Source organism: Parasteatoda tepidariorum, chromosome 11 (genome assembly GCF_982258835.1).
Source record: "Parasteatoda tepidariorum strain Cologne lab strain chromosome 11, Ptep-v5.0, whole genome shotgun sequence".
NCBI classification, from domain to species: Eukaryota; Metazoa; Arthropoda; class Arachnida; order Araneae; family Theridiidae; genus Parasteatoda; species Parasteatoda tepidariorum.
The window spans coordinates 48,105,326-48,120,063 of NC_141765.1; the positions used below are offsets into that span (position 1 = coordinate 48,105,326).

The 14,738-nt window shown below is 26.8% G+C and overlaps 1 protein-coding gene across 1 annotated transcript in view; it reads right to left on the bottom strand.

Annotated features, from left to right (window-relative positions):
* Positions 1-9,319: 9,319 nt before the first annotated feature.
* LOC107439183 (integrin alpha-9) overlaps positions 9,320-14,738 on the bottom strand; it is a 95,305-nt gene continuing 89,886 nt past the window's right edge. The window contains exons 26-27 of the mRNA XM_016051687.4: positions 13,269-13,391; positions 9,320-11,128 (exon numbers count right to left, since the gene is read on the bottom strand). Of these exons, the coding sequence (XP_015907173.1) occupies positions 11,021-11,128; positions 13,269-13,391 (231 nt within the window). The 3' untranslated portion in view covers positions 9,320-11,020. The remainder of the gene's footprint in view (positions 11,129-13,268; positions 13,392-14,738) is intronic.

The following is a 14,738-nucleotide window of genomic DNA, read 5'->3' on the forward strand; positions in this document are numbered from 1 at the left end:
TAATGTAATAACTTGAGTTTTGTTACCACTTTAGATATGAAAATATAAGTTGGCAGCTATACTTACCTCTTGCATTTATGTTAATATGAATGATCAGTTTGATATGGATGCTAACCAAATTTATTGTATTGATAGTAATATGTTTCATAAGACTTATCTGATGTGTGTGAGATTTTACTTTAGTGTTGAACCTTTTTTTTTTTCGGTAAGCTAACATTTAATGTATATATTCTACTTAAATTGAATCTTTTAACTTATTATTTAAATTTAATATTGAATGTAAGGTAATAATAAATTGCTTTTCCTGGAATTTGTCTTGATGCTGCTGTTCAGCATGTTATTTACCTCATGATGCCATATTTATAAATGTTTTGTTACTAAATTTTATTTTTCTCTCTTTTTGTGTTCTGTATTTAGTTAGTACTTATCTTTTTTTTATTTTCAATAATTATTATAATGTTCTGTGTATTTGTAAATAAAATGTAATTGTTTATAATTTGTCTTTTACTATGGAATATATATATCTTAATTATTGCAGATAAAACTAAAAATTTCTTGCTCCTTTAAATATAAAAGTGCTTAAAGTTTTAACAGTTATGTTTTTTTTTTAACTTTTAAAAAAAGTAAAACTTCTACTTAAAGTAATAACTGATAAATTAAATTATTGTTTTCTATAGAAGTTTTAATAAATTTTAATTTGCTATTACAATTTATTGTAAATGAAAGTTAAAAATGTTTTACTTAATTGTAAAAGTTCCATGTATATAGTAAATGCAACTATGACGTACACCAATCTCCATAAATATGAATGTGAGGCAAAAAAAAAATATGTGTGTTTACAGAGTTTAGCAAAAGCTATGTTGAATATAACATATACAAAGAACAGTTTAAATATGACAGTTTTACGCATGAAAGTTTACATAGTGAAAGTTTACATAGTGTACAAAGTTTGTCTGTTTATAATAAAGGAAAAAATTGGGAAATTTCATTTATCTTTGGTCTAAAATAGACAATCAATAGAGTATGCGTTACAAAAATAAAATTAAAAATATGGTTCAACTTGGAGCACCCCCCATCAAAATCCTCCAGGCCGTCAGGCTCCAGAACTTGCAAATCTTGTTATCAAGTCTTTTGGAGGACTCTAATCTTTGCACTAGCACTGCATGCATAGACACAACAAGAAATTAGTGAGTCATTTCATCTATTTCAAAATTATGAAATATTATTAAATTACAATGGAAAAGAAATTTAAATCAATAGTTGTTGGAAATACTTAAGATCTTTTAACTGATTGCAAATTTAAGGAAAAATATATGATACAAGTGGACAGAAAATAAGACCCAAAAAAAAGATCAAAGTCCTTTGAAGAAATTGTCTGTGAGAAATAATATGAAAAACACTTTTTTGTGAAGAAAATAATAGACGTATATGCTTCTTTTTAAACTTCAAAAAGTTGCAATTTCTCCCATAATCATTTTTCATGGATAATAAGAGTTTATATATATAAAATATATATTTCACACAATGGAACCCTGATCTTGCGTTTTCCTTTGGATTAGCATTAAAAAATGTATAAAGCAGGATAATGTTAAATCAGGGCGAAAAAAATATGAGTATATTTTTTAAAAATTGACAAGAGATAAACTACTAGAAAAAATGAGTAATCTTTTCATGTTTTTTTTTCCTTTTTAGTTTACATAAGCAAATGAATATTGTTTCAGAATTTTTATGTTTTGAAACTTTTGATCAGTTGTGGGGGATACTTTTTACTCGTCTTTGTTATTTTCATCACCATCATCAGAAGTAGGCATTAAATCAGATATTGAAGGAATTGAAAAGTAATGAGATGTGTGTTGCAGTCGATATGCATGTCATTGACTTTCAAAGATCATCAGCCACGCAATTTTATTACAAAGGACCGATGTTTCAGTTTGATAATGTGAAGCAATTAATCCCAAGAAGCTTTATTAAACCCATTTGTTATGTGTTCTAGTCAATGCTGTAGAAACCAAATTCAGAGCTTCTAGAACATTTATTTTTGGTTTAGAAGCATCTTGCAGGTCACTGGAATCAAGAAAAAAAACTATTTCCTAATCAGACGTTTAGAGTAACATTCTTTAAATGATTTGAAAATTCCACAATTCTAAAGTTGAAACTTTCTGGAAAAAATTCCACTTTCAAATTTTCCAATTTAAGCTCTCATATTTCCTTTAACCACCCTTCCTGTGCTTTGCCCGCAATGGCAGCAAAACTAAGTATGTATTTTATGATGTTTATATTCACCACAACATTCAATATTTAATTTCAAAACTTGTAAATTTGTGGTCACGAAATTTTGGGTTTCAAAATTTTAAATTTAGTAACTTTATAATTACGATATTGATACCACAGTTTTCTTACTCTATTAAGGACATATGTTGGCTACTTTGAGCATAAAAACTTAATTTTTTTAAATGAAAGTTTAGATTTTAAAAAAAAAGTTTCAAATCTTTAAAAAATTACAATTTGTCAAAAGTTTGCATAAACGCCCGGAGGTCTCTAGTAAATTGCAAAGTAAATTTTAATTAGAGTTTTTCATTGTATTTTGCAGTTGTAAATAATTCAAAGATCTGCCCAACATTCTAAACGGAAAAATAGTGGTACTTTCTGAAGAGGGAAAATCCATCAGTGAAATTAGTTGGGTATTGAATATATCTTATTATACAGCTGGAAGATGGTGTTTGAGGTAAATAAATTGTATTTATATGTTGAAAGTTGTGTAAAATTGTAATCAGCCTCTGATTTATTTTTAAATCCAAATTTTTTATGTATTGTAAAAAAAAAATTCGTTTCTCAAAACTATTTGCATTATTAACTTTTTAATTCATTTTTTAGTAATTTTATATTAAATTAGAGATATTTGAGATTGAGAGTTATTTGTTAAAAAAAAAAATCATGGAGCCTATTATTTTTTATCGTTTGCCTGAAACTAATTTGATTTTTAAAACCTTGGATGGGTTGCAAAATTTTTCCTTTAGTAAAGAATTGATCATTCTGTGCTTATAAATAACTGAATTTATAAATTATGTTTGTAACTAGAAGTAAACTCAATGATAAGTGATGAATTGAAGGAGCACTTAATGCACAAGACAAAATATTTCCCCAGTTTTTGATTCCTTTCTTGACCCTACACTACCCTTAACTACTTCCAGCATTTATGTTAACGAATCCTTTCATTGATTTTTTTTTCTGGAATTATTAGAAGATGGTCACAGAAATAATAGGTGAAAAAATAGCATAGCAACAATGTTTGAAAATTAATGTTGTTTATAGGAACTATTCTTCCCACCGCCTTATATAAGGTAAAAATGCTTAATAAAATAATTTATCTTATGATTTAGATTTCGGCTACTTACAAGGGTCAAGGTTTTTGCTTCAAGAGAAAACTGTGAAAATTATGTAAATAACCATTAAAAAAAATTTTGTAACATTTGCAAAATAGCAAGTAATTTTCCGAATTAGAATTCTTTAAGAAGCTAACTACCTATTAATTCTTGAAACTACCAATCATGCTTAAAATATCCTACACTGGGGTTCAAGAATTTACACTTCATAAGATTTGTGAATGATGCTAAATAAACTTGGTTTGCAGTAAAAAGAATGGGTATTATTTACACAATCATTTCGTTAATTCATTATTAAATATAAATGCGGAAAAATAATCGATATTAATTAACATTTATTATAACTTGATTGCTAATTTAGAATATGCACTAAATAGAAGATATTTAATTTCAAAGTCCTCTTATTTCTTTGGATTTCAGTTTTTTGAACTTCTGCAGTGATCGGTTTAAATAAAACATAACAATGTATTATTGCAATTAATATAGATTATTTTGATTGTAATTATATTCTATTGCATAACTATCACTATACATAACTTTAAAAAAATAAAGAGGATTAAAAAATGCTGAGGGAGAAATGTGTTATGTTTTATTTAAACCATTCACTGTAGAAGTTCTAAAAACTGAAATTACAATGAAATTTCATTTTGTCCAAGTCATTTGCAAATTCTCTTATTTTCTTCGTAAGTTTTTTGTTTATTTTCATATCTTTTTTATTGTTTGTTAAATACTTTTTTTTTGTTGATAAAACAATTTTTAAACATTATAGCTGCTTTTAAAAATCAGCTAAACTTTTTTTAATCCATCTATAAAGCTTAACGATTGACAGACTTCATTAGAAGGAAAAAGGATCTAAAAGGAGAAATTTATGCTGTTTCCGTGAAAGAAAACAAAACACATAAGTAGAAACCAGTTTTAGTTGCTTCGTACTTGAAATAACTAACAGCTAGTGAAGAGAGCAGGAGAGAGAATATAGTTTGATTGCAACAATGATATCTCATATTTCTTGAGAAATTAAATTTTATGCATATTTTAAAATTTGTTAACTCAGAAACAACTTGGTGGCATTCATCAAATTTTTTGTATTTTGCCATATAAAATTACATTCTTCAAAATGGTGTTAAAAGTTTGTTTCTTTTAATATTCAAAATTTTTTGATCTATAATTGAGGCACTTTATTGGACTGGAAAAAATTGTTCTAACTATAGGTTATATATTGAATATTTATTATATATTTGTTCTATCACCACAACCTATAGTCATAAGTTTAGGAACACAACATTAACATGCATACTTCGTTATAATCTAAACATAAAAATTACAAAACAAACAAAACCATTTATTAACACACATATCATAACAAACAGATGAAATTTGGCTTATTTTTCATTTAGAAGTGGATTGGGAATACAGACATATACAAAACAAATACAAATTTAAAACTACATGTACAAAAAGTTGATATTCTTATTAAGCAGTATAACTTCATTCAATTTTTTTAATGTAGAGTCAAGAATACCCAAGCCTTAGGTCACCACTTTTTACTATTTCATTAATAATTTCTTTTCAACTTTTTTTAAACGTTATTTATTAATCCATGCATTAAATAAGCTTTTCTAAAATTCTGATTGCTCTTACTTAACATGTTCATTATTTTAAATATTGAAAAATTTATTATTCACGAAAAGCAATCTTAATTACTGCTTGTTTAGGTGTCACCCTCTTAGAAAAACTGCTTTTGGTTATTAATTTCGTATGTAGAACGACTTTTTGTTATTGTTGTACTTTGAAAGCAAATTATGCCATATCTGAAATTAAATAAAGAACAATGAAATTTGATGTAAAGGCCATTTTATAAAAACTCAAAATTAAAAATGTTACATTCTAAACACTTATGGTTAAATTAATTTTCATTTTTGCCTGAAATAAGGAAAAATAATTTTTAATATATAGTGCATTTTAAAATCCATATCAGATAGAACTTAAACAAATAACAACTTAATAGATAAAGTGTTTTAAACAATAGTACTTCAAGCTTTGTGTATAGGGAGCTCAAATTTGTAAAGAAAAAAAAAGAAGGGGCATTATTGAAATAATTGCATTGAATAACAGGATTATAGAACTGATATGCATAGTTTTTTAATTTTCAACTTGAATGCAATAAACTAAACTCTTCAGTCAATTCAGCAATGGAACTAATTTGCCTAAAAGAAGACTTTTTGAGTAAAATTAACCCATATGTAATCCCAAAAGTTAATGAAAGTTCAACACATCCATTCACTTTTTGGGATATTAATTAGTCCAGGGATGAGGTAAACTCTATTGAAATGTTGATGCAAGAATCTCCAGAACAAAAAAGTATTTAACTATGAAAACATTTTAATCTAAATTTTTACACATAACAGTCTAATAATTGAGAGAATGTTATACTTTCCTCACTTTGATAAATCAAACTAAGTTTTTTTATTGTTAAATTTTATTTTCCTTGTGATAAGAAAATGAAACAATGGAAAATCATGCCCATTTGAATAACTATGAGCTTGCATAGCTGCTTTTAGTGTATTCATGTTAAGAAATGCTTAAACTATATTGAGAACTCTATTAAAATTTTAATAAATCTAACCGACTTTTTGGGGTTCGGATAAGCAAGACTCTACTTATAACGGTATGTTATGTTAGCATTAATAAGTGTATTATCACAAAATATTCTGAGTTAACTTAAAATAAACAAAGGATACAGGCTTCAAATCAACTTAACTTCAAATTAACAATGAAGTTTCTCATAAGATATACAATACAACCTAAGAAATATATATTATCCAAGCAATACATTATCACAAAATTGATATATACAGTCAACATATAAGGTGGATTATTCAGCACTAAAATATTTGATAATTTATATTACATTTCAGAAACAATGTTCATAAATTATAAAAATACATACTATTAAATTTATTTTTAAAATGTGACATCTTTTCTATTTTGTTAATCAAAATAGAATATAAAATGCCTCTAGTATCCATTAGAATATTTCAAATTAATGCATTCAATTTGGAAAGTATCCCTATGAAGACTATATGACCAATAAAGTTATTGTCACTAAATTTGATCTGTTCTTTTTGCCAAAGGTACAATAGATGGAAACAGATACAGTCTATAACATAAGTCTTAAAAAATAGTTTTTTTCATACTGAAAAATTTATTTTACTTTCTTTTGTCTAAAAATATTATATACTGTCATTCGGGGCTACTTTGTGCAAATTCGAATTTGGCATTTTTCAAGTGCTGCTATTCAGTATTATGTTTATTTCACATTAAAAATCTGTGGAATCTGAAGATAGAAGTCTCTTCTATTACTACAAACATTTTTTCGAATTTTAAGACAATCTCAGAGTGTGTTTGGTTCATCCAATGTCAACAACTTTCCGAGGACCTCGGATGTCGAAAAGTGTGCGCGGAAACTTTAGCTGTGAAATGCAAAGACGTTGATAAAACAATTGTAGTAAGTGCAAAATTTTTTATTTATATATTAATAAACAATTATATCATGTTAGCGCTAAAAATTTTTTTAAAATTAATAACAAACAAACGGAAAATGAAAAAAAAATGCACTTTGGGGCTACTTTGTGCAAAGTTTCATTCGTTTTTTTTTTTTTCGACAGAAAAATGATCAGACGTTATAAAAAAATACCTGGAACGAGAAACTACCGTGATTACACTTTAGAAAAGCTGCAACAATGTTTGCAAGCAGTTGCTGGTGGTATGTCGATTGCAGAAGCTTATCGGAAGTACAAAATCCACAGAAGTACTATCTCTAATAAAATTCACAAAAAACACGTGAAACTTCCTGGTAAACTATTATTTTTCTTCTACAAAGATTTTTCTAATGAATTAATCAAACGATTTAACTCATAAAAATATATTTTATAGGACATCAGGTGATTTTGACAGAAACTGAAGAGCAAGTTCTGTCATGTTCATTCAAGCATGTTATGTTCAAATTTATCAATATTATAAATGTTGATGAATATGTAATAATTATTATTTTTGAAATATCCATTTCAATGTTAAAAAAAGTATATGGTTTCCTTTTGTTTAAACTCAAATGTTTTGAAATAAACATTCTTCTTAAGAAAAAATTCTTCAAAAAAAATGGTTTTTTTAACGCTGAAAATTATTTTCAAACTAATATCTTTACATATCTTGATGTTTTTGTCTTTAAAAATGTCAACAATTAACTTCTTTAACAATTTCATATCAATATTTTACTAAAAACATGATTATTAAACTGAATTCCTATCGCTGCACAAAGTAGCCCCATTTGGGGGCTACTTAGTGTGACTTATTATTCGTAAATATTACATACAAATAATGCCAATATTTATCAAATTCACTCGTCTGCGTCCAGTTATAAATATAATTTCGATAAATTTTGCTAAAGTTTGAATTAACATAGTTTTTTTACATGTCAAAGTTCAAAAACTGCAAAATCCTGCACAAAGTAGTCACAAATGACGGTATATTCATTTTAAAATATTGGATATTTATGTTGATCTTGTGCATAATTAAGTTTCCAAGATAAGTAATGTATTTCTCTTATGTATTTAATTCATTTATATTAAATTTTGTTTAAAAAATCAGATTACTAAAATATGTTTCACTTCATATAATTTTGTACAAAAAGTTACCAAGTTAAATTTATAAAATAAAAAATTTATATTTCACAGAACAATTTGGCATGATAATTATGATAAAATATGAAAAAAAAACCACTTTGTATAGAGATTCGGAATACCACGCTTAGTTTTTCTAGGCTGAACCCTGGTTAGGGATACTTTCAATTGAATTTCCTTTTGTTGTTGTAATTATAGTAGTATTGACCTTGTCAATAATTTTTTTGCTGTGCTGTCTTAAGTACAATTGAGAACACCGTAAAAAAGTCTTACTGAAAACCTGTTTGACATAATTTTAAAAATACTTGTATTTTTCAAAATAGATAGAAGAAAAAAAATTGCATTGTATATTCAATAAACTAATAAGATGTTCATGTCTGATGTATAGCAAAGTCAACTTATGTAAAAGTTTAAAGATAGCAAACAATTCTACATATAATTCATCATAGGCAAACTAGAACTCTAGTATAAAAATTAATAAAGCAGTTTTAGGGCATTTCCATAAGAACAACTCTTATTACATTACTTAAATGTTAACTCTTCGTGTTAAATTTATTTTCAGTGATATACAAGATCCCTGTGTTTCTTTTAAAGTTAATTATTACTGTCACATCCAGCATGACAAATATAAAGGGAAATAAGATATTTGAAACATGTTATAAAATTTTATATTCCATATTATAAACTTTTATTTTCTATTTAAAACAATGTCTAGATTAATTTATTGCATCTAACCCTCTGATTGTTTAAGCTTTTTCTGAGCTTGTTGCTTTGCTGCAACAAAAATAAATTTCTTTCCATTTTATTCAATAGGAAAGTATTGGTGTCAGAGAAAATTTTGCACAATTTTACCCAGAGTCATGATGCTCGAAGGCGAATCTATTTATTTTTACCCAATCCTATGAATTGAATATTTTGTTAATTTGTCTGCATAAATTTAACATGCTTACAAAACAATTTTGTTAAAATCCCATATTAATTGTTTGCTTTGTGAAATATTTGGTTGATATTGTTTTAATCACAATTTTTTAAGTGAAGATACTTTTTTCACAATTAAATAATAAAGTCACATCTTACACAGTTCAATGCAAATTATAAACAAAGTAAATTAAGTTACAATATTAACCTATGACGAACTCTTATGTCATAGAAAAGCTAACAATTAAGTTTGATTTAAACATGTAGAAAATTTACTTTTTTTTGCAATGTTGGAAAATTATGACATATTATTACGTTGTGCGAATGATCAGCATTTTTCAATTTTATTTTTATTTTGTTCTTCAGAATATTTCTAAATTTAACTTTAAAAAATTTAGCAATTATAACAATCACTGAAACAATCTATCAAACAAAAGAAACTTAATGTTAAAAATATATTTTTAAACAAAATCACAAAACAGATATTCCTGATGATTTATGATGCCATAAATACAGCTCGATTAAATATTTAAAACTTTGTTTATAAGGTTATTTTATAAACAGTGCTTCATTACTTAGATTTCATGTAAAACAAACAAATTGTAATATAAAATTACATGTTAACTGTTGTAACTCACAATGCTGTTTATCACAGATAATCACTGTTAATGAATAGTTAGAGTATGCGTAGTTTTCATTATAAATAATGTATTAAACATTATAAATAAATAATGTCAGCAATTGCATTGTTTTTATGTAATCAACAATATCAAACTAATTTCAAATCATGTAAATTTACTAGAACTAAATACAAGTGGAAGTTTTCTTACATGCTATTTACAGGATATTTAATCGAGCATTCATTGTTGAACATAGCACTATTTATGATTTTTCACATTCTAGTACACACACTAGTACAACAAATTTGCACAAAAAGATAAACTTTTCTAAAATTAAAAACTTTCCTTTCAAAGGAAAAAGAATCATTTTGACTAGTTACATGAGTGAATAAAATGTTAATGATGAATGAGATACTAAGTTTATTATGCAATAAAAATGGCTTTTTTAACCTTTGGCAACAGTTTGTTAAAAAAAAAAACAGGAAGCACTTTGATTCGTTTTCATGTTGATGATGTAATTTTCATTCATTACAGTTTTTATTTTCACAAACATATTTTTTATCGTTGATGCCAATTTATGAAGTGGGTGTACCGCTTTTATAAAGTGGGCTCACCTCTATAACCTTGAGTTTTAAACCCCATTCTGAAAACACTTCAGTGAAGTATTTATATAAACTCAAACATCTGGAACAATTTTTTAAGTAAAAATAGCTCACATGTGTCGTACGCGCAAAGAAAATCACAAAACTATCCCACAGTTCACTTATATTTTTATAGTGCTGCATTTAAATCTGTTGGAAAAAGTAAATTTATTTGTAGATAGCAAACTTGAACTATTTTGGGAAATTAATATAAATATCTTAGAGCTCTTAAAACATAAAGATAGGCTCTGGTAGATGAAAAAGAATAGATAAGATATTCAGAATGCTTTGTTTCTTTTACATGCTACACAAAATGTGAGTTTCTATTTTTTATAAGAAAAATTTTAAAAAATAAGTTGTTAACTATTTTACCTAAGTTTTAAAGTGTCAGCTCACACTAATATAATTAACATAAGATAAATTTGTGCAATACCAAATACATATACAATGAAATTCACTATGCAAACAATGTAAACCCTGTTAAAAATATTTTGGCCAAAAAATTATCAATGCTTAAAAACATTTGCATTCATTTGGTAAAATATCAGATTTGAGAAATGATCAGTGAAAATCTTGATGAATAACTATCATTCATACTCCTTCAAATTGACCAGTTGATGCAAACATGAACATCATTCAACTGATATTATAGTGCACATTAATAAATCCTATATCACATTAAGTTTTTCATACATTTCAGTCTCATTTTATATGAAATTTGAAACGAAGAAAAACTGGTTTTTCAGGAAAATTTCATCAGTAAGTAAAGGTATCACATCTATTTAGTTTAACGCTTCACTTTCTTCATCGAGATGGTCATAATCTTTTAAATCCTCTTTCGTTTTCATTTTTTCCATTTCCTCTTTTTTTGTTCGTTTGAAGAAACCAAACTAAAAAAGATATGTATAAAATCAGTTTTGTAAGTATAGCAAAATCATTCCCATATTATAACTAAATTTTGTATTTACACTTAAAAGATATAGAAATTGAAAATGAGGTTGCTCCCTATTTAACATCCAGAGTATAATAACTAAAATCAAATATTTAACAAGGTAAAGGTCAAACATACTATCATAATGTAGCTTATATCTTTGTGAAGGCAAGCAAGATTAAAAGCATCAAAAAACAGTCAAAGGAAATTGGTAAGAATTTCTAACTTTTTCAATTCTTTTCAAATTTTGTCTGGTAATCCAACTAGTTTTGATCTCTCCTTCATTATAATGTCCTAGTTACATTTTCCCTTATTTTAGATGAATTTCTACCCCATATAAGTACATATTTTACTTCATTTTTCACAATAATTCTAAAATATATATAAAAGAGAGACATAATGGCAAAACGTTTTTTTTTTCATACTTTTGCAGCATGCATATTTCAGAATATTTATCTCATATAAATAAGACACTGTGCTTTATTGTATGAAAAGTGTGAATGAAATAAATTTTCGCAAATTTTCGAGTTTCCTTAAAATTTTGTATCATACTATGTATTAAACAAGATAGCTTCTTCACACCTCAACTGATTTTAGTGAATATTTAACATCATGAAAAAAATCAAGGTTTTTTTTCGATTAGCATTTTAAACTAAAACAATGGCATTTTATTGCTCAAGACACATCAAGACGCTAATTCATGTGTGACACAGAACAAAACATTCTAGCAGCATGCATGAAGTAATCTAATATTCCATTTTAAAAGCCCAAAGGAAAAATAGACCCCTACCAGCATTCATTATTATGGCACAATGAATGAATCATTTAGCCAATCAGCACACTCTATGATGTCTCTAGCTATTAATAGTTGGACAATTATTTTTACAGGACACAGAATAAGATTACCATGACAGATTTTATAAGAATTGCCTTGGTGAGAAAGAGACTGATCAAAACCAACCTGGATATATAGGACAATAAAAAAAGTAACTTTTTAGATGAACCTAAGCTGAAGCAATTGACTGAAGAAAAGGAATTATAAACCAAACATGTGGCTTTCTGTGCCATCAAAATAAAAAGCAAATTTAGTCAAATAAGTGAATTTGCTCATCTTTAATTGTTTCAGCGTGTAATTCAACTACTGTAATTCAGGTTTTTAAATCTAAAACATTAAGAAACATAATTTAACTGGTCCAACATTTGCTTACCCAATTTTATTACAAATCCAAATTTTCTTATTTAGCTCATACGTAATGTTATTCCATTTTGGATTTCCATACTATTTCACTTTTATTTTCTATGGTTGAAACTTTGCGGAATTAAGATTCAAACGCTCAATTTTAATAAAAAAATCAACTTATAATATGCTCAATTATAATAGTCTATGTTTTCTTATGACAACAGTTAGCACACAGTGTAAGCATCTATGTACCTAATTTTACTAAACATTTAATTTATTTTTGCTCTTGTGTAATGACATTCATTCTGTTTATCCTTATTACTACAATTTTTGTTTTCTTAGCAAAACTAAATTTGAAAGGTCTAAGCAACTGTGAACCAAATTGTATTTAATTGGTAAGTATGATTTTAGAAATCTTAATATTTGACAAGAAAATGAACATTTTAAAAACATTCATGATACCAATTATCATGCATCAACATAAAATTAAAACTAAAACATTTTATTTTAATTTAAGATGCAATGTGACATAAGCTAAACATGGAAACTTAGAAAAAGACTTAAGTATGAAATAACTTTCAAAATACATATTGGTTTAATAGTTGCTTATAAACTAAACAGAAAAACTAACTAAACAGAAACTATATAGTAAGTTATTACATATGGATGTCAACAAACTTGCAGTTGGGAATATTTATTTACACAGTTATATTCAGTAAAAAAAAGAGAGATCTTACAATAGCATTAAATTTGTGCTCTTTTTAGATTGTGATAAGCTGAAAAAAATCGAAAACAAAAGTGCACTTTCAGAATTTTTAAGGTTATTCACCTGATTTTTCTATCATATCAATGAATGTCATATTATATTTCTGTCATATTTGTGAAAGAACATATACCATAACTCATTTATTATACTTACTTTAATAAGCAATATGAGGATGATTAACAATAATAATATTCCAATTCCAATGCTGACAAAAATTATCCATTGTGCAATTTTTTCATGCGCTCTTGGACCAGAATTGACAATAGTTGTTTGCACCTATATTAATTTATAAGAAGATTGAATTATAAAATTTCAAGAAAGTAGAGTCTTGATAATTCAAGATGGCAGAACTGGGCTTACTTTGAATTATTAAAAATTCTAATTATTGGATTCAAAAAATTTAGTAACAAAAATAAATGCAAGTTTTTTAATTTTAGTGTAGTATATTTCTATAAAAAAGTTTGATAACCAGCCTTCCCTGTGGTCCTTTTAGTAGTCAGGTCCAATTTTTAGGAAGCAGTATAATTCTCATGTTAAATTATGCAAAAATGTTGGACATTAGTAGCTATGATATTTTAGGAGCTGTCACGCCTGGAAATTTAAAAAACTGCAATAATACTTTTTTAAGCATAGCAGCACTTTGCAATGAAACTGTATGAATTGTAACCCTTTGAATTATGTACTGAACTGAACGTGTGACGTCGGGGTAAAAACATAGCGTGGGTCTCATAATAGTTTAGTTCTCCAGTTTTGAATAAGAACACATTATCTATGATTAACCCTTTGATGGTTATGAACGGGTTCAGCTCGCAATCAAATCGTGCTTCATAATGCGCGCAAACGAGATCCGCTCGGGAGCAAGATTTCGACCGAAATGGTTAGAAATGAGCACTACTCGCGCAGTGAAATTTTTCACCAATACCCGCTGCCGAGCTGAGCTTGTTCGCCATTATTATTCTGCATGTTACAAACGAATCCTACTAGTGAAATTTAGTCAGTTTTACCATCTGCAGACGGGTTCCATGTATTTCTTTCATAATGGAGAAATTTTTTTTCACCTTGTTCTTTTTATTCTTATTTTGGCATGTTTTTTAGGGTGTTTGTAAAGTAAAATGGCTCAAAAGCAAAAGTTAGATAATTATGATGATAATGATCATGATACAGAAAGCTTATCAAGTTTTGAGTCTGATGAAGGATTTGTTCACAGTATTTAGGTAATTACTGTATTTAAATGCTTCATAAAGTTTCACATTAGTTGTATTTATTTAGTCCCTTCAATTTAATATTTGTCTTACATTTATAATTAACTATTATTATTTATATAATTGAATATAATCATTTATAATTTACTATTTAATAATTATCATTTATTAATTATTTTAAAGTGCGTAAAAACTGTTATTTATGTACTACAAATACCTTAAGAAATTTTTAAAACGCATGAGGCGAGCTATCTACGGCATCACCAGAGAAGGGTGAAATTTTCGGAAGAACGGCGGGGGAAAACAGCTGCCACTTTTGACTACTGTTTACTCGTAATACTGCGCTAATTAAGTAAGCGAAAACTGCTCACTTTCCTAACCGTCAAAGGGTTAAGATGGTTTTGCAATTAAGTTATAGTAA